Raw genomic sequence first — 26042 nt, 5'->3', positions numbered from 1 at the left:
TAGATGTTGTTTTTGGCTTGTTTGTTTTGCTTTTCAGCGTCGGACCCCACGAAGATATTCGCAATGACAAGTGGAACCGGGAAACTCTGACATTGTCTGGGTAAAAATACTTTTTCATATATACAAAAATGTTTTTGTGTTGAACCAGACACAAGCACACATTGCATTGCGCTGTCGTGTAATTCAATTCTAGTCAGAGTTGAACGATTGTTTGCTACACGGTATGTCCATGGCCAGTTCATGCTGCGATCAAATTCAGTAACCTTGACCGTGCTTGCCACAACACCGATACATGTGGGAAAATTGGAGAACAATGCCAGGAGCAACTGAGATTTCGATACAACTTCCTGCGTTTAAACGAAATATCCAGACCACCACGAAGACTTGCCGTGTCTAGGGCAGTGGTGCAGCGTTAAAAGATTTGTTTCAGCTGTTGTATTAAAGATATTTAACATTATGAATCACTTTTTTCAAAGTTGTCCTCAGTTGCAAGCAAGGCTAATGTTAGAGTTCTGAAGAGACGTGAGTACCGAGCGAGGATGGGCAAGGAATTTCTTCCATTGACCACACCTTCTGGAAACGTCTTCTTGTTCAACCTTACTGTAATCTTGCTTTAGCACAAAACCTCTCCCTTTCAACTGGTACAAAGATCAGTAAACGAGTGGTAATCCAGAGATTCCCAGTACAGTTAACGCTTTTTAACTATATCATGGCAGGGGTTGTGTGTCACAACAGAAAATGTGACAACGAACTTTGCTAAATAAGTACACCAACCTTTTTTGCGCCAACCCTTTGCTTCAGCGCAAAACGTCTCGCATTCAACTGGTGAAAAGGCCACAGTTCACGCTTCTCAACTATATCGTGGAAGCGGTTGTGTCACAACAGAAAATTTGCGACAAGGAAATTTACTAAATTGGATTTTATTGGACGTCGACGAGGTTGAGCAAAATATTGTGATTTTTCAGTGGCGAGCAGATCAATTATTTGCCGAAGCCGAAATCACCCTTTGCATGCTCTCTGACAGCTCAGGGAAGCGATCTGCCATTTTTTACCCGAGAGCGTGGTTACACATTTACACGGTATTGCGCATGAGCAAACCCTTATTTGCAGGCAGTTATTTGCAGGTCACGTGGTTGACTCTCGGCCACTGAAAAGGAAGAAAAACCTGCATCGAATGATTAAGTCTCCTATTTAAATAATGAAGTCCATAAATGGTGCCAGTGGCGGAATTGTTCATCCTGTCAGTGACTTGTTCAAGCAGACAATTTGATATAATGGACAAAAAGGGTGTCAAAAAGGGAGTTTTATTCATAATAATAAAATAATTTTGGATAGTTCAAGAACGTTGGAACAGTTGGGTCAGTAAATAATTAATTAATATATTAAATTATTACTGATAGAATTCAATCTGTAATAATTAATCAAGCATTTGGAAATGATTTATCTACAAAGTATAAAAGACTGTTCTTTTTGATAAATATATTATTTAGAAATGTCTATATTATGGCCTATCTGGCCCACTCTTTTATTAACATTTGTTTTGGTCTTATATTGTTTTATAAGAAAATAAATACAATACAATTAACTATCATTTTGATAAATTCATATTCCCCTCCCATTCATTACATATTAAAAAATAATTATTATTGAAATATTAATTATAATTAATTAATTATGGTCAATATGTATACTATAAACAGCGCTGATAAATGTCAGCTATACACAATTTTTTTTCTCTAAAACTGTTTCACAAATTCAAAATAGTTTCTTAATAATCAAATTATATGTAAAATATATTTTATTTAGTCTAATTCAATCATGCACTATCCTAGGTGTAGTGTAGTAACTCTAAAGAATTATTTTAATTACTTGCATAAAAACAATATTTATCAAGAAATTATCAAATAATTATAATAATATATTGTAATTTCATTTTGAATCCACCTGATTTACAAAGTACCTTACATAGGCTGTCAATTTTGTATTAAAAGGTTTTCTCAAAATAGAAGTATTAACAAAATAAATAATTAATAATAAAATTAGAATCATTATCATCACAATAATGTTACCAAAACCCACTTTCAGTATCAATTTGCTCCCTAGTAAGAATTCATAACCCTTCTACCTCCCCTCCCCCCTCCCCCCCACCTTCTGCCACCCATATCTAGGGTTAACCAAAAGAAAGCAATGGTAAAATACTAAGATAAGAAGTAAAAGAAAAGAGCAAATATAATTTTAGAGAAGAGCTTACCTAGTTTGCTGTATGAATCCAAAAGCCAGTGTGAGTGAAACATTTGATGACGTTTTGACGTTGATGAGTTGGCTGTGTAACCAAGCAGCAGGTAGGTCTATGGTGATACTGTCAAGGCCCATAGTTACCTCTTCCACATCTGATTTGTTTGCTCTCTCAAGGCAAAGCCATTCCACAAAAATTCCTCATGTCCGTGCTTTTTTGATTTTGCAATTTATAAATGTCATGTAAGAGCTGAGATTTATGTTTCTACATGTGCATGACTAGTAATAAATAGTGAGCTAAACTTGCATTTGAAGATCATATAGTTAGGAAAATACTCTTTTTCTTTGGCCATGATGTAGTTTTCAATTAACAAAAAATAACACGCAAACTATGGTGACAAACATGACAATAAAATGCATCGTTGGAAAACAAAAATTATATCTTTAAAGCTTAATCTCTTTTTAAAAGCTTGCGTGTTTTTTGTTTTAATATGCAAATGTTTCAGCTCTGTCATTTTTATTGTTCATCAAATATTAGACTTTGAGTAGTCCCTCTTTCACTTAGTCAGTCATGTGTAATGCAAAAAAAAACAAGAAAAAACAAGAAAAAGATGGCAGGTGGCCTTTTTTCTCAGGGTCTATTTATGGTCACACTTGACAGATTAAATGAAAGAGGGACTACTCATAGTCTACTCTAATATCAATTAGTTAATTATATTAAATTTATTTAAATAATTAGTTCATATATAAGTTTCACTTATATATGAATTTAAGGTTAGTAACTGTTGTTATATTCTCAAAGGTCACTTCTGAAGACAATTTTTGTTTTCCAACAGCACCTTATATATTGTCATGTTTATCACCGCATGCAGTTTGCATGTTATTTCTTGTTACAGTTAGGAAAGTTACGATATTGATAACAATAATTATCTTTGTTTTGAACAAACAAGGTTGTTTAAAAGAAAATAATTTGCCATCTGTGGTATCTATATCCAGTAAGTTACATTTGCTTTTTATCTTTTGTGAAGTGCCATCTATCTTGCAGAGCTGTAAAGATGCTCCCAGGTAATTGCTGGTGAGTCACAATCATTTCCTGGATTTCCCTCTGAACCTAGGTGGGGTTGGAAATTCAAATCAATTTCTGGTGCTTCTATTTGATTTCATTAACCTCTCTTATTTATCCACAACGGGACTTCAGGTCAGGAAAAATTCTATAATACTCTGATGACAAGTCTAGTTATGGCAGGAATAAATAGACAATGACCTCCATTTGGTGCACAAACATACCTGGATATTTGTCTGCAGACGTTATCTTTTCCGAGAAGCAAACAGTTTTCTGAGAGCACAGCTCAAGAAAAACTGTGAGTTTTGAGGAACAGATAATGTCCAAGGATAAATATCTGAGTATATTTTTGTGCCAAATGGAGGCTATTGTATTATGTGTTATCATCCTTCTAATATTTTTTGCAAAACGTGCAGTTTTGAAAACTGGGAAATATCACTTGGATATTCCCCAATTTTAGCTGGGGCATATTCAATCACATGACGCAATTAGACCAACTGACTCTGTGAGAGCAAAAACATTCAATGGATTATAATCCAGAATATGACTCGTATACCAATTTCTTAGATAACTGATCTATCATTAAATGATGGAGTGTGAGGGTTTCCAAGACTCTTGATTATTCTATTTCATCAAAATATTCTTAACGATAATTTTAAAATGTTAATGGTGGTCATTGCAGTTATTCAGGCATATTTGTGACAACCAGGATTGACACTGATCAAAAAATAAATAAATTAACAAAAAAATAGTACACATTGTAACATCATTTTTTTTTTGATCAGGAGTCCAGCTTCAGATACAAAAGATAGCTAAAGATACTGCTAACACTGTTTTAACAAAATTCAGTAATAATGTTAAAAGAAAATGTTGTGACTTGTACATATTTTACCAAGCTATAGAAACACAAGTGGAAGTTTGGGAGAACAAGAAATTCTTCAGAGACATGTCAAGCAGTAGGTGTCAATCCACAGCTTTTTCACACTCTCCCAAACCCACACAATATACAATAATTCTTTATATGGACCTGAACCAGTAGAAAACACTAAGAGAAATTGAAAAAAAAACCACTGATAGATGTTTTTGTTACAATTATCAGTCTTATTTGCACAAACAATCATTTAACTTCAAGAGCTCATGAACACTAATTCTGTGTTACTTGTTCCAAACACAGCTTTTACCATGTCTAGTTTTACAGGGAACATAACTGGCAACAATATTTGCCTCCACAGAAGTTGCAAATCCTGTTAACCTCTAGAAAGTCCACAGACCTGATCATGAATCCATGAAACTAGTACATAACTGTAACTGAAAACTTTTCCTCACCTTTCCAGCCAGTTCATCACAAGTCATTTTAGCATCATAGTACACAGGATTTCCTATGAAAGTTCTAAAACATGAAAACATATTTTCATTGGCATACATGTATGCAAGACCTGTCAAATTTTCCAGAAAATCTACTAACACGCTCAAGTCTTTCATATCAGATTAGTCACATCAACATCAGAGTTTCAAAGAATTGAGATGCATGACCTCGTGCGAGTGACTGCATACATAAAAGCAGCATTTATCATGAATTAGTACATACTATGTTAAATTCATCTCAATTATTTGCCACCACAATCATAAAAAGTTTTTACCATGATAACAGCATGATCACTCTCCATGATCACACCTTTATCACGACATGATTACTCCTTTATTTTTACTGGGGATAGCAAGCAAGTATATGTGGTCTTACTTTACTGTATGTACTACAGACAATAAATTATACCTTAACTTGACTGGAAATCCTCCATACAGTGGTACTAAAGGTAATTTAGTCCATTCGTATAGCTTGCGGAACCATTCTGCAACAAGAACATATTTTACTTTTTGGACCAGGATAAATAACATGAACGAGCAAATGAACAAACAAAAAGTAGATATTACAGTTTACACATCCTTGGTGCAAATGAAATTTCAAAAGTTTACTTGTAACCTTTTATGCACAAGTTGCTAATTTGCCCATTCAATTTCCTCCTGAGCCTGCTATCTGCCCCTGGGTCTCCAAGGATGCAGTATACCATGGTAAACAATTTTAAAAATGTAAATTAAGTTTTTCACTTACTGCGCCCAATTTGAATGGAGCGGATAGCTTCCCTAATGTTTTGGGTATACACTGGGTAGATGGGCTGTAGAGAAAAGGAAGAGAAAACGAGTATGAAAGGTACATTTTTTTTCTACATTTACTAATAAAAGGTTCCTGTTACAATTGTATTATGAATTCACAAAGTCTCAAGTACACTGTTCTAGTAAAACAACTTCAGGGAAGAAACCAGGGAGGGACAGCATGACAGTCACATTTACATGACAAAGTCTGTGTTGTGTCAAGTGGCCCATGTTGTGACTGACGGCTTATCCCAGTTTCTGTAGCATTGGTGAATACACATATAGGAGTATTTCTACCGCTCCATGGATATGATTCTTGTCCACGGCAGGGTTATTCCGCGACATCAAATTCACTGGTACCTATTAAATTGATACCCCCTAGTTTAAAAGTTTAAATAGTTTTTATGTAGTTTCTGGCATCACATACTGCAATATGTGAAATTATACAGTATGGTGGCCTTAAGTAAAAAGAAATTGTACCTCCATAATAACCACACTCCAAGGGGGCTAAGACAGCTATGTGTCTTTGATTTGTAGCCATTAAGGGCCTTATTTTCAGGGGAGGCTTTACTGAGGGTAGGCTAGCCAGTTGGAGTTTTATTGTTATAGTATTGATTCAGTTCACGCAAAAAAAAAATTACATATTAATTAATTGCTCACCACTTTGGCTTCAAGTGCTACTTTAGCAAAACCACGTCTTCCATTCCATATCATTGTGTAATATTCATCAGAAAATAAAGCTTCTCTGACCCCTCCTGGAGAAATGGCCAATAATTCACCATTCTAAAAAAAGTATTGCATAATAACTTACAGATTTACTTGAATGCACTGTTATTAGTAAGTGGGAAAAGAACATTGGTTGAGTGTCAACTGACACATGGTAAACATGTTGGTCAACATTCAAGTCAAGATAACACAAATCTGAGATATCGATTGATGTATAATTATTATGGTAACCTTGTATTCTGAGCAGTAGTAAACTCCAAGGACAAACATCTACATGTATTAATAGTTATCATAAATTTATCTACTAGCATCCTATCACGATTGCCATTCTCTGATTGGCTAGGATGCTTATTAATTTACTATCTATTCTATTGTAGATATTGAGTAGCTTAGCAGTGTGCAGTTGTAGTATACTTTTATTAGTAAAATTGAAGTTAAAGGGTATCAAACCTTAAGAATCTCTACACATTGTTCTCTTGAACGTCCCTCGACAGCTCCACAGACTTCAAGGAGCAACTGAATCCCTAAGTAAACATGATATTACAAGGGTCAGGAGAGAAAAAAAGTTAGTTCAAAATAGTGCCAGTTCAAAATAACCAGGTCAGTGTGAATTGATAAGGCTCATTATGTAAGTAGCCATTCTTGTCCCCAGAGGCTATGCTTCTTTTGGTCAGCACCAAGAATCAAAACCTCTGGAAAGGTCCAATTTTCTGAGCATGTGCAGAGTACATGTAATTGTTGCATCTTCTCAGCTAATCAGATTTGTCAAACTTGACTCTGAACATGTGCAGAGTGACAGGAAGTCCGTGAATTGCGGACTTCAGGTGTTGGACCTTCCCAGAGGGTTGTGATTCTTAGTGCTCACCAAAAGGAGCACGGCCTCTGGGGACGAGAATGGCAAGTAGCCTGTGAAGGCCTGCTGGATCAGTGGCATCATGCAGTTAGTGTGCTTGACTCTGGATTGAGTGGTCCGGTTTTGAGCCCTGGCTAGGGACTGCATTTTGTTCTCGGGTAAGACACCATACTCTTACAGTGCCTCTCTCCACCCAGGTGTACAAATGGGTACCTGCAAATTTAATGCAGGGGGTAACCCTGCAATGGACTAGCATCCCATCCAAGGGGAGTAGAAATACTCCTAGTCACTTCATACAGTGACTGAGATAAGCTCCAGCCTGATGGGCCACTTGGCTCATATGCAGACTTCACTTTTTTTGCCATGCAAATAGCCTGGAGGAATGACTTATCTGAGGGCCTCCATTTGGAATAACATGACAGTTTGGGTGAGCTCAAATAAGCTGTGGAAACACTTGACTGGGGCTTGTGTTCCCATAGCATTTCTCATTGTCCCAAACTTCCACTCATACCTCTATTTAAGCAATCGAGCACTATATATGAGCTTCATCTAAACATGATGGGAGGTTCAGAGAATTCAAGACAGTTATGCCAACCCTGAAGATGCAGTCAGGGGTTTGCATAACTTTCAAGAATTCTTCCAACCTACCAGGTGTAGATGAGGCTATGTGTAAACACAGAAAAAGTACTCTGACTATTGCTTGCATCATTTCTCAAAATTCTGTGCGAATAGAAAACATCACAATCGTGTTTACATACTCTCATCTAAACATACCTAATGACCAATGAGAGCGTGTGCAGGGTCTCAGTTACTTTATAAATCGTAATAGAAACACATGAAAGTGTTTTTTATTATGATAATTATCATTATTATTATTTCTTAAGCATACTAATATTTTCAAACAGTGTTCAAAGTTGAAAGTTACCTGGTATATGAAATAGAAATGTGGCTGCTACATTTCTTAGCCGTCTCTTCTTGCAGAGTAGTAGTCTAGCCAGTATGTAATACATATCCAGAGGTAACGCTCCATGGTAATATATCAATAATGCAGGACCTTTGGCTGGAAGCTTATCCATTCCAAGAAGTTCATAGCCTTGTACAATGTAGTTATATATTCAATAAAAACATTATTTTATAAATAATAACCTTTCATTCTAATCAAACTGCAGGCAGGTCTGTCAAATAAATTATCCAGCCTATGGGTACCCTGCCAGCAGAGTGAAAGATTGAAGGAGACTCTGCTCGAGGGTAACCCTCACATGGATGGTTCTAAGTTGGAAATTCTGGAGGGCTGATCTCTGGAGGGGGAGTAAATGGATTACTCTTTGGAACAATGTCTTTAATTTACCTTTTTGAGCATTTAATATTAATATGGAACCTGTTAGATATCAGTTGAACCCAACTATTTCAAACTTTCAAATGAAAGGAAAAGTAGTGGTTCGAAATAGCCAATAGTTAAAGACTGAAGGGCAAATACAAGAGAAATGGTTTTGAGTTTAAAATAACGGGGATTTCGAAATAACCGAGTTTGAATTAGCGAGATCCAACTGTACTGTGCATGCACTCTGACTAGTTTTATTCTCTCCCTTTTTCCCCCAGAATAATTTATATAAGAGCGCAAAATGTATGCAGAAAACTTATTTACATCAACATTGTGTTGGACATTACAGAAAATATCCATGCCCCTCCAACAGAAGGATTTTGGGGTTGGAAACCCCCCTGCCCATCCCTGTGGAAATTCCAGTTAGATGCAGACTTAACTTTCTAAAAATGTTGGCTTTTGAGATCCCCTGGGCACCCTTGGAATTTCCAATATCCTCCTCAGGGTCATGCATGGATATTTTCTGGAACCACACATTGTAAGATTTATATCACACGTAAACAAATACGCTCTCTTTTTCATAAGAATATTCTTTTCCAGTGCAGGCTGAATATTCTTTATTTTTCTGTGGAGTTTAGGCTGAAAATATTCTTGTGAATATTCTTAGATTATAGGGCTAGAGTATGACATTTCCATTTTAGAATGTACTGGGCTATTAATTACAAGCGTTTGGTTCTAGTTCTGCAGTGTTCACTTCATCCCTTAAGTTTTCATTGTGGCGTCAGATGTCGCGTCAGACGACACTTGATCATTTTGGCTTTTAAAAAAGCATTCCTCACAGAGACACCGTGACATCATTACATGAAACTAGCTGATTTTTTCAACATGCAAAATTTTTTTTCTCACATTTTTATTTCCAGTTAGGCTTACATCAATTTGTGAAAAAGAAACATAGGCTAAAAATTAATAAATGGCTATTAAGTTTACATCAGTAGCTTACATTATACTACAAACATGCAAAATAACATGTATATTATTTTCAAAATCTCCACCTCGAGTTTATTCCTAAAATATTCTTTAAATGCTGCAAACTTCAGGCTCAATATTCTGATAAAATATATTCTTATAAAAAAGAGAGTGCACGACAAAAAACACTTTGCTTTATGTAGAAAACATTGGCCTACGGCTAATCATCCTTTCTGCATTTCCATTATCACCAAGTTGATGAGAATGATTTCAAATGCCTGACACAGGTTACATCAGTATTCATAATGCAAATCATAGTTAATACAGGGTAATGGTTATGAAACCTGACAAAGTTCTTTGTTGAATGTTTTGTAAAACACCATAGCTGTTTACTCCGTACTGAGGAACTAACCAATAGAAATGTGTTGGTTACGTAATTCATGCATAGTGTATGAGCGCAAAACAAAAGATTTTGCACGGTTGTGGACCTTCCAACATAAATCTTGGCATCTTTGTTTGCTCCTTTGATGTTTGCCAGGCTTCATAACCATTCCCCTCTATTAACTATGCACAAATCAAATCCATTTGATACTGATGTTCAGTGATGTGATCTAAACCCCACTATGTTCTGTTCAAGGTTTACCTTGACCTTAGGCAGGTCAACCACTTCCGGTTGTTACTTCCTATGCTTATTTTAATCAATGCATGTGTCAGAGCCAATAAAATTTATTTATTACTAACCATGTTCTATTAAATGATAGGAGATGGTATATTAAGAAAATCAAAATTTGGTGCTTTATAGAAAATGGCAACTCTCTATGAGTTAACGACATACTTATTCTAGGAAAAAAATTAGAAATAGCTGTGCCAATAATTAACCGATTTACCCCCGGGAGTAATGGAGAATTTCCTGTACTCCAATTTCAAGATCACACACAGGCTTAAATCATGCAAGCAAAACCCTGACGTGAAAAAAATGTTCTCCTTCTCACACATGAAAATTTGGTCCTAAATACTTGTATAGCTATATTTACACACCCCGATGCAATTAAAAAAGCCAAAATAATAATAAGAAACCGCATCAAATATAAGCTCTTTAAGATTATGAGGAGAGTTATAAAGACTTGGTTTTAAGCTCTAGAATACTCTGTCGCGCGCACGTTTTTTTTTTTTTTTTGAATGAAAAATAATGAAGAGAAAACACTAAGAAGTGTAAGTCTTCGCACTTGCATAACAATACGATATGGAAATAAAGTGTTCATAAATTACTGTACTTACCGTGCCAAAGGGAACCGTGTGAATCGAACACGGCCGCCACAGTTTGCATCGCGCCTTCCCAAAAATTGCCCGTGTACGCATCATAAATTTCGCGCCTCCTGTGTCGATAGACGTGAAGAAATACTGCACTACCGTACATCATGATAAGGAGAACTACAGGATAAACGAATACCACGACAAATGGCGAAAGAAGGATCATCAGCCAGTCCATTTTTCGCCAGCTTGGAGGGGATCAGACCTTGCGCGCGTTGTGCCTCCAGTGATGTGGTCAAGGTGAACTGCTGGTGACGGAGGGAATCTGGATCTAGTCCAGGAAGAAAAATATGTAAAGTCCTAAAAAGTATTGGTCATTTTTCGCTATCACAGACTGTGCTGTAGCAGAATAGCCATAATCCTCATGAATCGAGAATTTCCACAGTGAAAGTCTGAAAGCTAATTTTGACCAATTTTTTCTCGCTCGGGGATACTATGTGTTCTATTAAATGTATATAATATCCCTTGTTTGTTTTACCGCTGGATCGGGAAGGACTTCGAGACGCCGAGATTCAAAGTAGTCAGAACCGCTCCCTGCCGGAAATCGAGAGAAACATATTCTGAATGTGAGCTGAGTATGCTGTTAGAGCGATAAAATGGCTATGACAAAAGTGAAAGATCCAATTCTAGACAACTTGATATGGAGTGACATCGAGTACAGACTCTCTGATTTCGTCGATCGCTTTCCTCTTCCACAAATAGTCAAAGTTCAAGAAGGTTACTATGGACCCACTGAAGATTCTTGCATCGGTGCCGAGCAGGTAATGACACTGCATTGTTTTAAAACGACGGAGAAAGTGTTAGCCCGAGATCGGAAGAAACGGGAGCTACATATCCCTCTCAACTGTTCGCAGAAGGTGGAACTTCGTCCGGCCGACTTTCGAGGAATTTACGAAACGGTGGAAGAGGTCAGCAGAATCCCAACGAAGTTTGTAAGGGTCACTCAAGGCTACTATCTGGAGGAAGAGGCAGTGAGCGTGAATCCCGGAGACAAACTGGAAGTGATTCGCGTGGAGCTCGGAATTGGAGGAAAGGAGGACTGCGTTCTCTTTCGAACTGAAGAACGGAACCCTATCCGATTACCTTTCAGTGTTAGCGCTGGATTCCAGTCCTTGCTTGATGGGCGAGAGTACTACCTGAAGGAACTGTCGACGTCATCGCTGAAGTTGCCAATCTACTTTCAGTTCACGGATCCTCCATCGATAACTCGAAGATCAAGCGAGAATGTGTTCAACACTTCCCTTGGTGTCCTGTCATTTGAAAAGGTTTACCAAGATACAACTGTCATCTGCTCCACCAAAGAGGGTAATGTTAGAACAGTGGTGAATTGCCCTAAACATCTTCCAATCACAGTTAATGTGGCTCGTGGGGCACTGTCAGATGACAAGGATTATGTCCGTGTTTGCCGCATCTTCCATGATGGTGTGAGTCTTCATAAGGTCGAGAACATGGAAATTCAGAACATATATGCATCAAGGGATACAATAAGAGAGTATGAGTATGTGGTAGATGATACTCCCCCACCCCCTGTTCCTCCACGCGACAGCTCCTCAGAGGGTTCAAATTCCCAAGTTGTTGAAGCAAGCAATTACAAAGATTCACAAGATTCTGGTGATGACGACAGCCATGAATACTTGTATATTGATGAATCTGAGCTTGATAAACCCAAAACGTCACGGGAATCAGAGAAAAGTGGTGATACAGCTCCACCATCTGGTACCTCACCTGAAGCAGTGGCCACTCAATCTCTGGATCAAAATTCAAATAAACCAGTACCAAATAATGATGATGAAGATGATGTTTATACACAATTAGACGACAGTCCTTCCCAAACACCAGTAAAAGACAGCAACAATACACCAACAACACAAAAGCCTGTTAAACCCCCACGCAAACCTAAAGTTGAACCCAAGGAGGGCTTGGATGGGAGTAAGCCTGAGATAAAAAGCAAACCACCCCCTGTAAAGCCTAAACCACCTTCTATAAAGAGGAAGCCTGCATCACAGAAGAAAGATGAAAACTTTGTTGTGCCTGATGACCTGTCACAGATGTCAATAAGTGAAGTGTCACAGTTCTTGAGGCACTTCCGCTTTGAAAATTACATTGAAATATTCACCGATAATGATGTGGATGGTGAGCTGCTTGTCAGCCTGGAAGAGGAGGAGCTTAAGGCACTTGGACTGAGTGCATTTGAGTGCAAGAAAATATTAAAACTTATTGCTGGATGGAGGCCTAAAAAATAGGTCTGAAACTTTGATACTATTGATTCCAAGTGTCTGAATTGAAATGTTGCTTTTTCCAGGTTGCTTCACACACCATTTTTTTCAGCTGTAGATTCAATGAAAAGTGATCATTTGATAATTTAAAATAATTGGTATCTTTCGTATCTTGAGCTTTAACATGTTGAATGCACTGCACACACAATAAACACACACACACACAAAAACTTTGCAAACTTGCATACTTCTGCAGAGAATCTTCCTTAACATGAAACAGTGGAAAGAGAGCCACTTGAGTTAACGTTATTTCTGTAAGGTTTCATTGATCAGTTGATCATCAAATTCATCAAACGATAACTTTTTGTTCATCCGTGACTGAAATCAATGATGCCTGAAACGGCGTGAAAAGAGCCATTTCAATAGATGATTGGGATCAATAGAGACCAGTGTTAATATTTTTAGTAGCTTCTTGAAAGTGAGCGATACGGGATCTTATTTTAAGATAATTAAGATTGGCTGTTACATGCTGAAGGCAAATTTTGATTTTAGTGTAAGTTTGTTTCTTGTACATAATGAACCTGGAGATTTAGTATGGAATGTGGCCTCAAAAATGAATTTTTTACTTTTGCTGTAGAATGTGTGGTTTTCCGTTGGCTGAGGAACGAGTGAAGCAGAAAACATTTTTCTCACACACGGCTGGGAGTCTGAGTACAAGTGTATGGGGGTTGCAGGTCATGTGGCTTTTACCATCTACCGTTGCCATCTACCACCCACCCACCTGTGAAGTATTTTTAAAGTCTACCAGTTGCAGCGAATTTATTTAGCCACTTTTTTGTGCCGTTGTAAGACAGTTATGTTGTTATGTTAATAAAGGTCAGGCTGTGTGGTTCGGCTTGGCATGGCTCCCTGCAGTGAGTGAGAAGTAAAATGTTCTGTAAACTATGGTGTTCATTTACTTTGGAAATATGCTAGGTATCATTTTAAGAACAGCTGGATGCCAATGCTAGTGCTGTAGCTGTTGTGTCATGATGTGTTACATGACTAATTTATTTGTTAGCCATGCACTATGTCAAGCCTGAACTGTGTAAAAATGGTCTTAGTGACAACAAATCATAGTTTATAGACAGACCTCTAGTTACTAACCCGAAAACCACAGGAAAATACCAGATGTTTTCATCATGTTTTATATCTGTGTATAAACTTTGTTGATATAAAAATTTTGATTTTAGCAAAAGACAGGAGTTGAAAGTCAGCTAAGGTATGAAAGTAAAGGCGTCAAACGCACTCTCGTAATCTTTGATTACTGCCAGTTTATGACAATGTAAGTTGCTTTATGCTAGTGAAAGTAACACTTCTATCAGAAAAAATGGAACATATTTAATAATTAAAGACATTTGTTAGTATTCTGGCACTCTGTTATTTAATAAGCAGCAGAGATTGGCATGTTTTAAAGAGTCGTACATGTATTGCCAAATTATGTTTTTGGTCAAATTATTTTTAGTATAATGGTGCTGACCAAGTCAAAATGTTTTCTTGGTCCCTAAATGTCCCTAATTTAATGCTAATAAGTTTGTTCTCTAGAAAGTGTGTTATTTTTGTAGTGCTTACTAACTAGGAAGCTTCATGCTAAGTTATTAAAATAAAATAAGATATTTGGTGTTAATATTATTTTTGTTTAGTGTGGTGTTACTTTGTAAGAATCCTTAAAAAGTGAATGATTTGTCCATTACAATGAGGTTAAGTTTATGATTTTACTCTCTGGGGCCAAAGGTAAGTGTCTGTTAACCATATTAGAAGGAATGTTTATCATGGAGGGTTTCTTTTTTACAGCGACTATATCCAGGGTTTTTGCTGGGACCAATGAACTGTCCACAATAGCATCTTACAGGTGTTTGGTTAGTTGGGGAATAGCACAAAAAACAGCAAGAAAAAAAATTAGTGAGGAAAAAATTAGTGCAGTGTGGGAAAGACCCTCTCTTTTTCGCTTGAACAGGCAAGTCCACATTATTATTAATCGTACCTATAACAAAATTCTTGATCGTGATTGGTTCTCTGCGAGCCTATTTGTCACGTAATCGGCACGCAATCACAGTGGAGTCCAATTACAGGTATCCAATTTGAATTTTTCCTAATTGGATACCTGTAATTGGATACCCACATGATTTGAATGTCAATTACACGCTCTTTAATGGCTTCCTTCACACTGTTCCCTACAGTTTTCAAAACTTATGAAAAGCATTACAGACATTCTTGCTCAAAAGAAGATCTCAAAAGACATTTTTAATTCTGAAATTTGTTATAGATACGATTGATTAGTAATTAGACCTTGTGTTGTACAATTCAGGGAGTAATCATGCTCGTAATTTCAAATTCACCTCGTGCTTCACGCCTGTTCGATTTTGAATTACTCGTGCGATTACTCCCTGAATTGTACTCCACTCGGTCCAATTACGATTACTAAAAGAGAGATGTCTGTATTATGTAGAGAGAGGTTTGTAAAGAGAATTTTAATTCAATAGACCTTTTCACCGATACAGCCCTTATTTTACATTTCATTGTTTCAAATAGCTATTATGGGATGCTTAAGGGGCAACTACATACTAACTATCCCCCTGAACATCCCACAATGTCTCAAATTAATAGAAATCAAAATGGTAGCCTTATCTGTAAAAAAGGTGTATTTGGCTATGGTCTCAATCATAATATTTCAAGGATGTTTCAACGCAAGTCTGCACCTTCGGTGAGGGGAGGGGGGGGACTCCTATGTGAAGAAGTCAGGGATGTTTGTCGTCTCGCTTTGGGGTACAAATCAAGAATTCTTGTCTCACTCAGAGTGTTGATGATGAAATGTCACCACTTTTAGCTGTCAAAGTATCTTTTAGGGTGCTCTCAAAAAAATAGCTAAAGAAAGAAACCCTCTTACTACTGTTTTTAGCCTTGATTTCTGCCAATCTCTCAAGTCTGGTCTACTAATGAGTGACGCCCAGATTGGTCTCCTTAAGAGGTTTAATTCAGATTTTCAGACAACATGGTAGGCCTCCCCAACCCCACAGGGCTGCAACTCTGACAAAAATTCAAGGAAAAATGTAAATCAGGGGAACATGATTCATTTAAACATTCCATAAAGGACAAATACCTGTATTGAATGGTCAAGGCCATTGCATAACTCAATTTATTTCAAACAAAGTCTACTCAGATAACAGGTTAATCAGACAACTGACATCACACAAAACCATTTAAAGTGTTTTCACAATATATTCACAGTTTAATTTTAACCTTAGCATGCCAGCCTTATCAACATATGTAAAAAAAATTATTCACACAAAAGAAGATACATTTATGTAAATAATCATGCAAAATTGCAACTTCCACAAAGTTCTTCAAAGTCAGCAAATCTACAAAGGAAAGAATCAGTTCTTTGAATGTTGTATGGATGGGTGATGATTTTGGTTTTTCTTTAGACTGTTTACACCCACTTTCAGCATTACGTGCATAGGCGACATCTTTCGACCATCTTTCGACATGCTAAGTATGGCTGAAATACAGTATACCTGTGAAACTAGCAATTTTTCCAGTTCTTAGCAGAACAAATGACAAGTATATGATAATTACTGACCTCAAATGAACGAAGAAGATTGTGGACTCCTGATTTACGGGATAATTCAAATTATTTTAGTGTAGTGGATCGGCTCTCAATAGTAACTTCCAGTAGAATTGGGCCACTGCTGCTCAGTTGATATTCGAAAGATGTAAACATTCAAAGCAGTTGATTTATCCCTCACAGAATGTTTCCTTGATGCTCCTAGCCTTAGTTTGATGTCAAATAAATCCAGCTTTCATGACTAAAAGTTGAGTTTGACCATAAAGAAGGCACTTGTGCTTACATTTTGACCTAGGCCAGGTTACGTAGCATGTCAAAAGATGGCATGTCAAGAGGATAGTTGCTATGCACATAACACTGAAAGCTGGTGTAATGTTTAGTCTGGCCTGACGCACTTTATGCTGGTGCTACAGTGCCACAATTTTATGTTAATCTGAAGTGGACAGATCTTTTCCCTCTTACAAACTTGGAAAACTTTCCTTAGCTTTTAACATTGGACAAACTGTGGGGTAAGGAACTATTCAATATGAGTAACTTCTTTTCTGATCAACATTGTTTTGCTTGAATTAACCCACTTAGCTTATCCACCCTCCTGCCAGCCCAGAGGGGAACAATGAGGCTATATTTTCTTCATTAAACACTGGACTGGGTCCAATCAAAATGCCAGCTGGCTAAAATAACTGCTGGGTCTACAAGACTGATAGTTAAATCAATACCCAGGCTGGCATTAATTTGAAGTAACAGTGTTCATTTGAGATGAGATATTTACCTCTAAGACAACTTAAGAAACGTGGCAAAAACCACTCTTCACTCTAGTGACTATTGAATTCTCCAGGACTTGGTTGAAATGTCATTAGCCACAGACAAAGTCACTTGCATCATTTTCTTGTTTTCTTGATGCTAAATTTTGTTTTTACTCGGCAAAGTTACACGTAAGTAGTGCTGATGACAAAAAGTGAGGTATTGGATAATCACAGATAATCACGATGATGATGAAGCAAAGATGATGATGATGACACTAGTGAAAATGGTTGCTTACCACTTGCACGGAGAAACCAGTTCATCAACAAACTAGTTTGTGCAATATGTAAAGGAAAAATGCCAGATTGGCAAAGAAAGAGACTAGGACAAGTTCGACCTGATCACAATGCCAAGATAATTGCAAATGGTAAGCACATTTCCACTCGGATATTTCAGTTGGAAATTTTGGATGACAGTACCTTTCAATATGTTCTGTTTAATTCAAACATTTTCCGGTCAGTTCAGCCAAAACTGTCTTACAATAAAGATACATTCTGACTGAAATTTCCAGAATTTTTGGGTAACTGGTAAACAACCAACATTGTCAATGATGATGCTGTGCATACTACTCCTTAACAAATACGTATATAATCACAATGTTAAAATCTATACCTCTTATGCTCCCTCTTCAGCCTGTGACTCTAGGTACATCTCCTTGGCAACTTTGACAGCATCATAGTTCTTGTAAAAATCTTCATACTGCCTTCTCTTAGGATCTGCATAGCCGAACTTCCATACACAACCAGCAGCAATGCCAACAACTATAGATCTCATAATGGCCCTTTGAAGACCCCTTTGTACAAAACCACGAAGCTGAGGAGGTGCCATAACTGTGGGTGGAAAAAATAAAAACTACATTTATTTTGAAAAAAGTAATGCAATGACCTTTCACCAGTGGCTAGCTAACACTTAAAATATTGTTTGAAAACTCTTGTAAGGCTATACTCAAACCCCAGTTCCCACAGAAAAGTATGTCTTTTTGGATCATGTGTACTAAAGGCATCCGCGCTCGAGTGTCAATCAATACTCTCAATCGATACCCTTGATCAACATCTTGATCAGTAGTCAATCGACATCCCGATCGATACTCAGTCAACACTCTATCGACACTTGATCAACAGTCAGTCGATAGTTGTCGGTGTGTCGACTGATCGAGTCAATACATATGAATTGATCAAAAATTGCTTGACTATTCACCAAGATGTTGATGGAGTTTTAATCGAGTGTCAACCGAGGTGTGCATGGAGTGTCGATCGACTATCGATCGAGGGTATCGATCAAGGGTATCGCATACCATTAGGGATTTGATACAAACGGGATTTCCACTTCGCTCAACTATTAGGAACTAAGATCAAGTGTACAGTCCACTCATTCATTCATTGCCAGAGCTTTCTGATCTTTGAAGCATTTCAACTGAAGAAGATCGACCAAGAGTCAGTCAATTTTTCAGCTGAAGAGTCGACGAGATTGAATAAGTTGAGCCACACAACGAAACGTAATAGACTGCTCAGCTCGGAAGTTTCTTTCGAAAATATTCACTAGAGATCACGATAACTTCACAGTTACCCATAATCGTAAATCCAGAATTGTAGCAACCACGAGCTAGTATTAGTGTATTGGCCACGTAATACGTCAATTTATTGTTCCGGTATTACGGGCCACGAACGAATCGCCAGTATGAATCATGTACGCAAAACATTCAACAATTTTTCAACTTCAAAGAGTAGATTGAGAATAAAAATCTACGTTACCAGAAAATCCACGGAATATGAAGTTTGTAATGAGTTCTCTACCTCCTAACCCAAGTTGTTGAGTAGTCGTATCGAGATCAACTCTGGCGCGTCAGTTTCTTGGGTAAGCCTGCTGACCGTATGTGTGAGAGCCCTAAAACCCTCCCAACTAGTAACGACTTTTTTCTCTTTTTTCTCGAAAAACCACCCCCGAAAAAGCGGCAAATAACTCAGTTGACATTTTCCCTTCTAAATTTTTGTTTGTAAACATGGAAGAACATTAATCAACGTCAAGGCGGTACAGACGAATAAGGAGAACCCTTGAGGTCACGATACACAGTTTGGAACCCATTACCCGGACTTGGGGCCCGTTTCTCGATCTCGAAGGTCCCGAAAAGTTTTCGCACCTGAAAAGCCGTAGCAAAATCTCAAACCTTTTGACTACAGAGCTGTTTTATTCATACATTCTTAATACGAACAGAGGTTCTCTTCATACAAGAGGTTTCAGGTGTGTACACCTCTCTGTCTTTAAATAGCGATTAACTTAAAATGGCTTTTCGGGCCTGAAAAGATTCCGGCCGGGCTGTCGAGAAACGGGCCCCTGGGCTCCAGTCCAGATCCAGGGGCCCATTTCTCAATCTCAAAGGTCCCAAAACGTTTTCGTACCCGAGAAGCCGTGGCAAAATCTCAAACCTTATGATTACAGAGCTGTTTTATTCACGCATTCTTAATATGAACTGAGGTTCTCTTCGTACAAGGAGTTTCAGGCGTATGCACCGCTTTGTTTTAAGATACAGATTGACCAAAAATGGCTTTACAGGCCCGAAAAGTTCTGGGGCTTTCGAGAAACGGGCCCCTGGTTTGGAATCAATCCAATAGACAGATCACCGCAAAAAATCTAACATATCTTTATTGTCTACACTCGACGTACACTGGCTTGTTGCATGAATGGCTACTCCTCGATCAGTCTTGTGCAATTATTCGAGGGGATCGGGAGTGAGAAGATTATTTTAAAACAATCCCACCAAAGCTCAAGAGGCGGAAGGGCAATTATTCGAGGGAGGGTTATCATGATCATTCGATCGAAGAAATCTTATCATTGTCTAGGCTTAAATTTTATTTTGTAAGCTCACCCTAGTTGTTATTTGACAACTTATATGGCAGGTTTAAATCAGCTTACGAGTAGTCCCTTTTTCGCTTAGTCCGTCGAGCGAGACCGTCAATAAACCACGAGGAAAAAAAGACCCGCGAAATCCTGGGGGCTAGAAGCGCGCTTCTTCTTGATCTTTCCCCCACAATTTCGCGCGGCCATTTTTTTTCTCGGTTTTCTTTCGCGTCACACACGACGACGGATAAAGTGAAAGAAGCACTACTCGAAGCACCATAATCATAACCTACATTGTTTTAAATAAATTTTAAAAACTCGATTAAACGCAAACTCGATAGAGGCGAACCCAAACAGTTTCCGAGCCTTTTTTTCCCCTTCTTTCCAAAGTTAGGGAAGCGGGGTGGCCCGATACTCCTTCGAGGGAGACTCTGCTCGGAGAAAGCCTGTAAATTCTCAGTTTTCAGCGTGCGCTTGAACTAACCGCTTTGCCGTTATCACTTTTTTGTCGTAATCTTCGAACAGGCTCTGGGCGAGGATGGAAAAAAAATTCGGCGAGCAACGCGAAACTGAAGAATTCGGGGAGTGAAGCGTTCAAGTTCGCCGGGAGCCTGTTCGCAGGCTATTATTTCTGTTAAAGATCAGGTTTATTGGGGAAGAACTTGAAAAATAGCTGACATTTCCTATGCAGTGGGAGGAAATTAGAACAGCGAAAATACAGGAGATAACAGGCGCGCATATGAGTTACTCGTATAAGGAGCTGTTGGTCGCTGACTTTTATAACATTTGGTGGCTCCTAAAGGAGCCGTTTGTTTTGGCGGGAAACCCACAAAGTGAGTTTACTTGCTGCTGGTGTACTTGGTGACAGCCTTGGTTCCTTCACTGACGGCGTGCTTGGCCAGTTCACCGGGCAGAAGTAGTCTGATGGCGGTCTGGATCTCGCGGGAGCTGATGGTTGATTTCTTGTTGTAGTGGGCAAGACGGGAAGCTTCGGTGGCGATGCGTTCGAAGATATCGTTAACGAACGAGTTCATGATTCCCATGGCTTTGCTGGAGATACCAGTGTCAGGGTGAACTTGCTTCAACACCTTGTAGATGTAGATAGCATAGCTTTCCTTTCTCTTTCCCCTTCTCTTCTTCTTTCCATCAGCCGCAGCCTTTGCCTTGCCTGCTTTCTTCTCGCCTTTCTTTCCTGCAACTTTGGGTGCCATGTCTGTAGATCAGAATGGATTTGAATGAAGACTGAATGATGCATTTTGTATTTATAATAAAATTTGAAAGGATCAATTACCATAAGGATCGAAATTCTCGATTGCTGATTGGTTATACCTCAGGGGTCATATTATTTTGCATGTGGTTTGTTTATACCCCTTTTGTCTTTGTTTTACCGTGTCAAATGAAAAGTTCTTATTGGTGCATTTCGATCCTCTATATTCGACTAATGGCACATAAAATTTGTCGAACTTCACTTTAGTTACATTCTCTCATAGACTATTTCTCGTGAGGTTTGATTTCAATCATGTCTGGTCGAGGTAAAGGAAAGGCAAAGGGCACCAAGTCCAAAACACGCTCATCCCGAGCAGGGCTTCAGTTCCCCGTCGGCCGTATCCACCGTCTTCTCCGCAAAGGCAACTATGCTGAGCGTGTTGGCGCCGGTGCTCCAGTGTATTTGGCTGCCGTGCTTGAGTATTTAAGCGCCGAAATCCTCGAGTTGGCAGGCAACGCTGCTCGTGATAACAAGAAGACAAGAATCATCCCCCGTCACCTTCAGCTGGCTGTCCGTAACGACGAGGAGTTGAACAAACTGCTCGCCGGTGTCACCATTGCACAGGGAGGTGTTCTACCGAACATCCAGGCTGTACTTCTGCCCAAAAAGACCGAGAAGAAACCGAAAGCCTAAATAAGCTTTCAACCACAAAAACGGCTCCTTTAGGAGCCACCAAATATTATAAAAGTCGTGACCAACGAATTTACATACATTTTCCTCATGTCGAAATATTAATAACCCCGCGCTTTATGTATGCGACACGCACGGAAAGCACAAAGTCTGCTATTAATTGATAGAACCCAACGAATAGGTACTGCAACATTATTTTTATTGTATTTTTCTGTCTTCACAGTATACAAAGGCGGTTGACTGTATTTGTTACCGGTCTTTTCGTGCCTACGCTCGCGAATCTATCTGTTGAAACACTCGCGCGAAATTTGAAACGAGCGTTAAAGAAAATGCGCCAAAGAAGTGACTTCATGACAAATCAGGCCTCTTGAACTGGCGCAAGAAAACCTTGGGCAAGTCAGGTTAGGAGTACTTTACTCGAGAGCTAGTTAAAAATATTGGAGTAGGAATGATTCGCAGACAGACGGCTACATTTGCCACAAGTCGTTCGACCTTCGGCTCTAAGCGAGGCGAGGGGACGCTCTCCTACAAATAAAGACAATTTTGAGACGTTCTGATATTGCTATGTAACTTATAAATCACCATGGTGGGTCAGAGAACATATTTTATTGATCATGACTTTTGAGAGATTTGGTGGCTCCTAAAGGAGCCGTTTGGTTGTGTTGACAGACTGCAGTCTAACCGCCAAATCCGTACAGAGTGCGGCCTTGTCGTTTCAGAGCGTACACCACATCCATGGCTGTCACAGTCTTTCTCTTGGCGTGCTCGGTGTATGTCACAGCATCACGGATCACGTTCTCAAGGAAAACTTTCAGAACACCGCGAGTCTCCTCGTAGATCAGGCCTGAGATTCGCTTGACACCGCCACGACGAGCAAGACGACGGATGGCTGGCTTCGTGATGCCTTGGATGTTGTCACGAAGGATCTTTCGGTGACGCTTGGCGCCTCCTTTTCCTAGACCTTTGCCTCCTTTACCGCGACCAGACATGTTGATTGCTACTTGTGTAACTGAGATATAACCGATTTGAGACCGTTTATTTCTCTTTATATGGTGGAGAATGACCTCTCAGAAAACAACATAAGAATGTTATATTCCTATTGGCTGGCTTCATACAAAGCCAAGGGCCAAGTTCATATTATTAATACATGCAGCATTACCATAAAATATTTGCTTTCATTCACACTACACGCGCGTGCACATTCTGTAATAATTGGAAAAAATTGCCCTGAATAAAACCTTCATAACATCTCAACGATAACTATTATTCATCTTCTATTTTACTGTAGCGATTTTTCTTTAAATTATCGAAAAAGTATGTCAATGATTGAAAAAATATACCTTCAAGGTTGCTTCGGATCGAAATATAAAATACAGGCACAGAACCGTGAAATTATTTGCTATTTTTAGAACGGACCAATCATATCTCTTAATTTTAAACCAATCAGAGTCAAGCCCGCCAGGTATAAATCCGTTTGTAACGTACGTTATTTCGCCATTGTCAGATATCTTTGACATCGAATCGCGAGGATGGCTCGTACAAAGCAAACCGCTCGTAAATCAACTGGTGGAAAGGCTCCACGCAAACAGCTCGCCACAAAGGCAGCTCGTAAGAGCGCTCCTGCCACCGGTGGAGTCAAGAAACCTCATCGTTACAGGCCTGGAACAGTCGCTCTTCGTGAGATCCGTCGTTACCAGAAATCCACCGAGCTCTTGATCCGCAAGCTGCCCTTCCAGCGTCTTGTGCGAGAAATTGCTCAGGATTTCAAGACCGATTTGCGTTTCCAGAATTCCGCTGTGATGGCTCTTCAAGAAGCTAGCGAGGCTTACCTTGTTGGTCTGTTTGAAGACACCAACTTGTGCGCCATCCACGCCAAGCGCGTCACCATCATGCCCAAGGACATTCAGCTAGCCCGCCGAATCCGCGGAGAGCGAGCCTAGAGTGGATTACATCACTTAAGAAAACAAACGGCTCCTCTAGGAGCCACCACATTGATAAAAGCAATGACCGATTGATCTATCAGAGAATTATCTCTAGATTCTAGCTCCAACAAAAGCGTCGGAATCCCTGGCACATGATCTGAGATTTGTACGATAGATTTTTGCAGCATTTTAAAATCGCCACCCAATTTTCCGAAAGCCACATGCATATGAAAACAAATTACCTTTCGCTAGGTGTAGAAGACTTGAATATAAGGTTCTTTGGAAAAATTTTGTTAATTGAAACAATGATTCTTTTCCCGAATCCTTTCATCTAACAGTGATTTGACTCGCCGAAGCGACCCACCGAACAAGTTGTCGCTGGCCGTTGATAACCTTGTCTCGTTGTTCGGTAAGGCTATTCAAATTGAAACAAACTCTTTACTCTGTTTCTACCCTCCATTTTAGGAGCAATGTTATAACTTACTTCATTTAGATGATTCTCTTCTAGAAACTAAAATGGAAGAGTAATTTTAGACATTGTATGGCACGCGTTGGAGAATGAAAATCGCAGATTGCGCCATAGTAGTCGTCGCCGCCAGAATCTGAACGAGATCTTCGAAACAATTCATCTAAATATTTGTTGCAGAAGCTCTTTATAAGCTCAGTATTCAGGTCCTTTCCACAAAAGAAAGGTTACCCTTCCGGCACAAACAAGGTTTCTAGAATTTGTTTCAGTTACTGCGTTACATTTTTAGTCTGTAGATGGGAATTTTTTGGCGTCGTTATAATTTGGCGCGTGGCGTGTATTGACGCGGTACAGAACTAAAGTAATGTGGTGTTTCAAGTACTCCACTCGATAAAAGAGAAAATATATGCATGTGATATTTAGTTTTCATGTGAGTTCGCCTAGAATCATGTGCATAAAAATCTAGCTGGTGTTGAAATTCAGAATAAAATTATTGCTAAATACCCAATAATCCTGATCAGTAAACTTACGTTTGTGCTCAGATTGTTGTGTTTACAAAATACAAAAACCAAGAATATTAATCGAGCATATTGGATAATTTTTATCACTCCATTTCAGAGCGCTTTTGCTTCTCCGCTTTCTAGGACCACTCTCTTTACGATTTAATTTCAAAAAACTGAGATCGCGTAATTTCAAAGTGACGAGAAACATTAGATAAACACCTTTAACTTAGCCGCAAGCGATGGAAAATGGACGACTCAGTAACCACTGAATGTAATGTTGGCAGTATGTAACGTATGTCATTGCATACTATACTGGCTCTAACATAATTAACAGTAAAATTCTAAGTATCAGCTTTCTTATCCCTAGTAAGTAACGCTCGCGTCTTCAAAAAAAGTATCACGTTTGCTCTGTAACAAGCACGAGTCTAACAATTTGGTCGAAATACAAGTACAAATGGCCGACTGAAGGGTCAGAAGGAGTGTGTCCTTGTTGTTTAAACTTCAGAAACGTTCAGCCTTTAGTTTACTTATCAAAAGGAGTATGGCTAACTTTATCAAAAAGAAGTAATGTTTAGGAATTTATATTTCCTAAGATTTACGATTTTTTGAATGACAGCGACCTGAACTGGAGTTATTTAGCAGTAAAGGCGAAATATTGGCTAAAAAGTTTCTGCTTTGTTAACTTACACGCTTTAAATTTATACCCTTTTTTCAGTCCTTCTCCCAAACCATTTTTACATTTGAAACTTGAAAAATATTACAGCTACAAACTGTTAAGCTATGTTCAACATAGCTAGCGTTTAAGCTAGCCAGCTAGCCAGCTAGCGTTTAACACTTTTTTCTGCAAATATTTGCGAGGTTCGCGACGCCATTTTGTCTCTGTTCCCTCAGTGGTCCGCATACGACGCATAAAGTTTACCTTCTCCCCGAGGGACCTTATTGAATCCCAAGTAGAAGCATGTCACCTAGTCTGGGTGATATGCTTCTGATCCCAAGCGATAGTAACGTTCGACGTTCTACAATTACAAGATGTCCGAAGCAGCAAAAGTCTCCTAAGAAGAATCCGGCAGGGTCTAAAAAGCCGACTGAACATCCGCCTTATTCAGAGTTGATCAAGGCTGCCATTGTAGCACTGAAGGAGCGAAACAGTTCTTCTCGCCAAGCCCGGGGGG

The 26042-nt window shown here is 38.8% G+C and overlaps 4 protein-coding genes and 2 pseudogenes across 4 annotated transcripts in view; 3 read left to right on the top strand and 3 right to left on the bottom strand.

Annotated features, from left to right (window-relative positions):
* LOC145464251 (DGAT1/2-independent enzyme synthesizing storage lipids-like) overlaps nt 1-11023 on the bottom strand; it is an 11840-nt gene extending 817 nt beyond the window's left edge. Inside the window, exons 1-8 of the mRNA XM_081448085.1 lie at nt 10594-11023; nt 7954-8121; nt 6626-6699; nt 6110-6232; nt 5409-5472; nt 5073-5148; nt 4625-4688; nt 1-3346 (exon numbers count right to left, since the gene is read on the bottom strand). The exon at nt 1-3346 is cut by the window's left edge and continues 817 nt beyond it. Coding sequence (XP_081304211.1) covers nt 3236-3346; nt 4625-4688; nt 5073-5148; nt 5409-5472; nt 6110-6232; nt 6626-6699; nt 7954-8121; nt 10594-10804 — 891 coding nt within the window. The 5' untranslated portion in view covers nt 10805-11023 and the 3' untranslated portion in view covers nt 1-3235. The remainder of the gene's footprint in view (nt 3347-4624; nt 4689-5072; nt 5149-5408; nt 5473-6109; nt 6233-6625; nt 6700-7953; nt 8122-10593) is intronic.
* A 94-nt stretch (nt 11024-11117) lies between these two features.
* Nucleotides 11118-16081, top strand: LOC145464238 (uncharacterized). The gene has a single exon (XM_081448073.1). The coding sequence runs from the start codon at nt 11223-11225 to the stop codon at nt 12867-12869; it is 1647 nt and encodes a 548-aa protein (XP_081304199.1). The 5' UTR covers nt 11118-11222; the 3' UTR covers nt 12870-16081.
* A 4563-nt stretch (nt 16082-20644) lies between these two features.
* Nucleotides 20645-21296, bottom strand: LOC145463212 (histone H2B.1 pseudogene; annotated as a pseudogene).
* Nucleotides 21297-21427: 131 nt separating this feature from the next.
* On the top strand, nt 21428-22387 carry LOC145463210 (histone H2A pseudogene; annotated as a pseudogene).
* A 4-nt stretch (nt 22388-22391) lies between these two features.
* Nucleotides 22392-23166, bottom strand: LOC145463211 (histone H4). Its single transcript, XM_081446942.1, has one exon. It carries the CDS (start codon nt 22966-22968, stop codon nt 22657-22659), a length of 312 nt encoding a protein of 103 aa, XP_081303068.1. The 5' UTR covers nt 22969-23166; the 3' UTR covers nt 22392-22656.
* Nucleotides 23167-23440: 274 nt separating this feature from the next.
* On the top strand, nt 23441-24877 carry LOC145463990 (histone H3-like). The gene has a single exon (XM_081447786.1). It carries the CDS (start codon nt 23509-23511, stop codon nt 23917-23919), a length of 411 nt encoding a protein of 136 aa, XP_081303912.1. The 5' UTR covers nt 23441-23508; the 3' UTR covers nt 23920-24877.
* The last annotated feature ends 1165 nt before the right edge of the window (nt 24878-26042 follow it).

The sequence above is a fragment of the Orbicella franksi genome, chromosome 12 (genome assembly GCF_964199315.1).
Source record: "Orbicella franksi chromosome 12, jaOrbFran1.1, whole genome shotgun sequence".
Taxonomy (NCBI): Eukaryota; Metazoa; Cnidaria; class Anthozoa; order Scleractinia; family Merulinidae; genus Orbicella; species Orbicella franksi.
The sequence above is the reverse complement of the archived record's forward strand: the minus strand, read 5'-3'. Positions and strand labels throughout refer to the sequence as shown.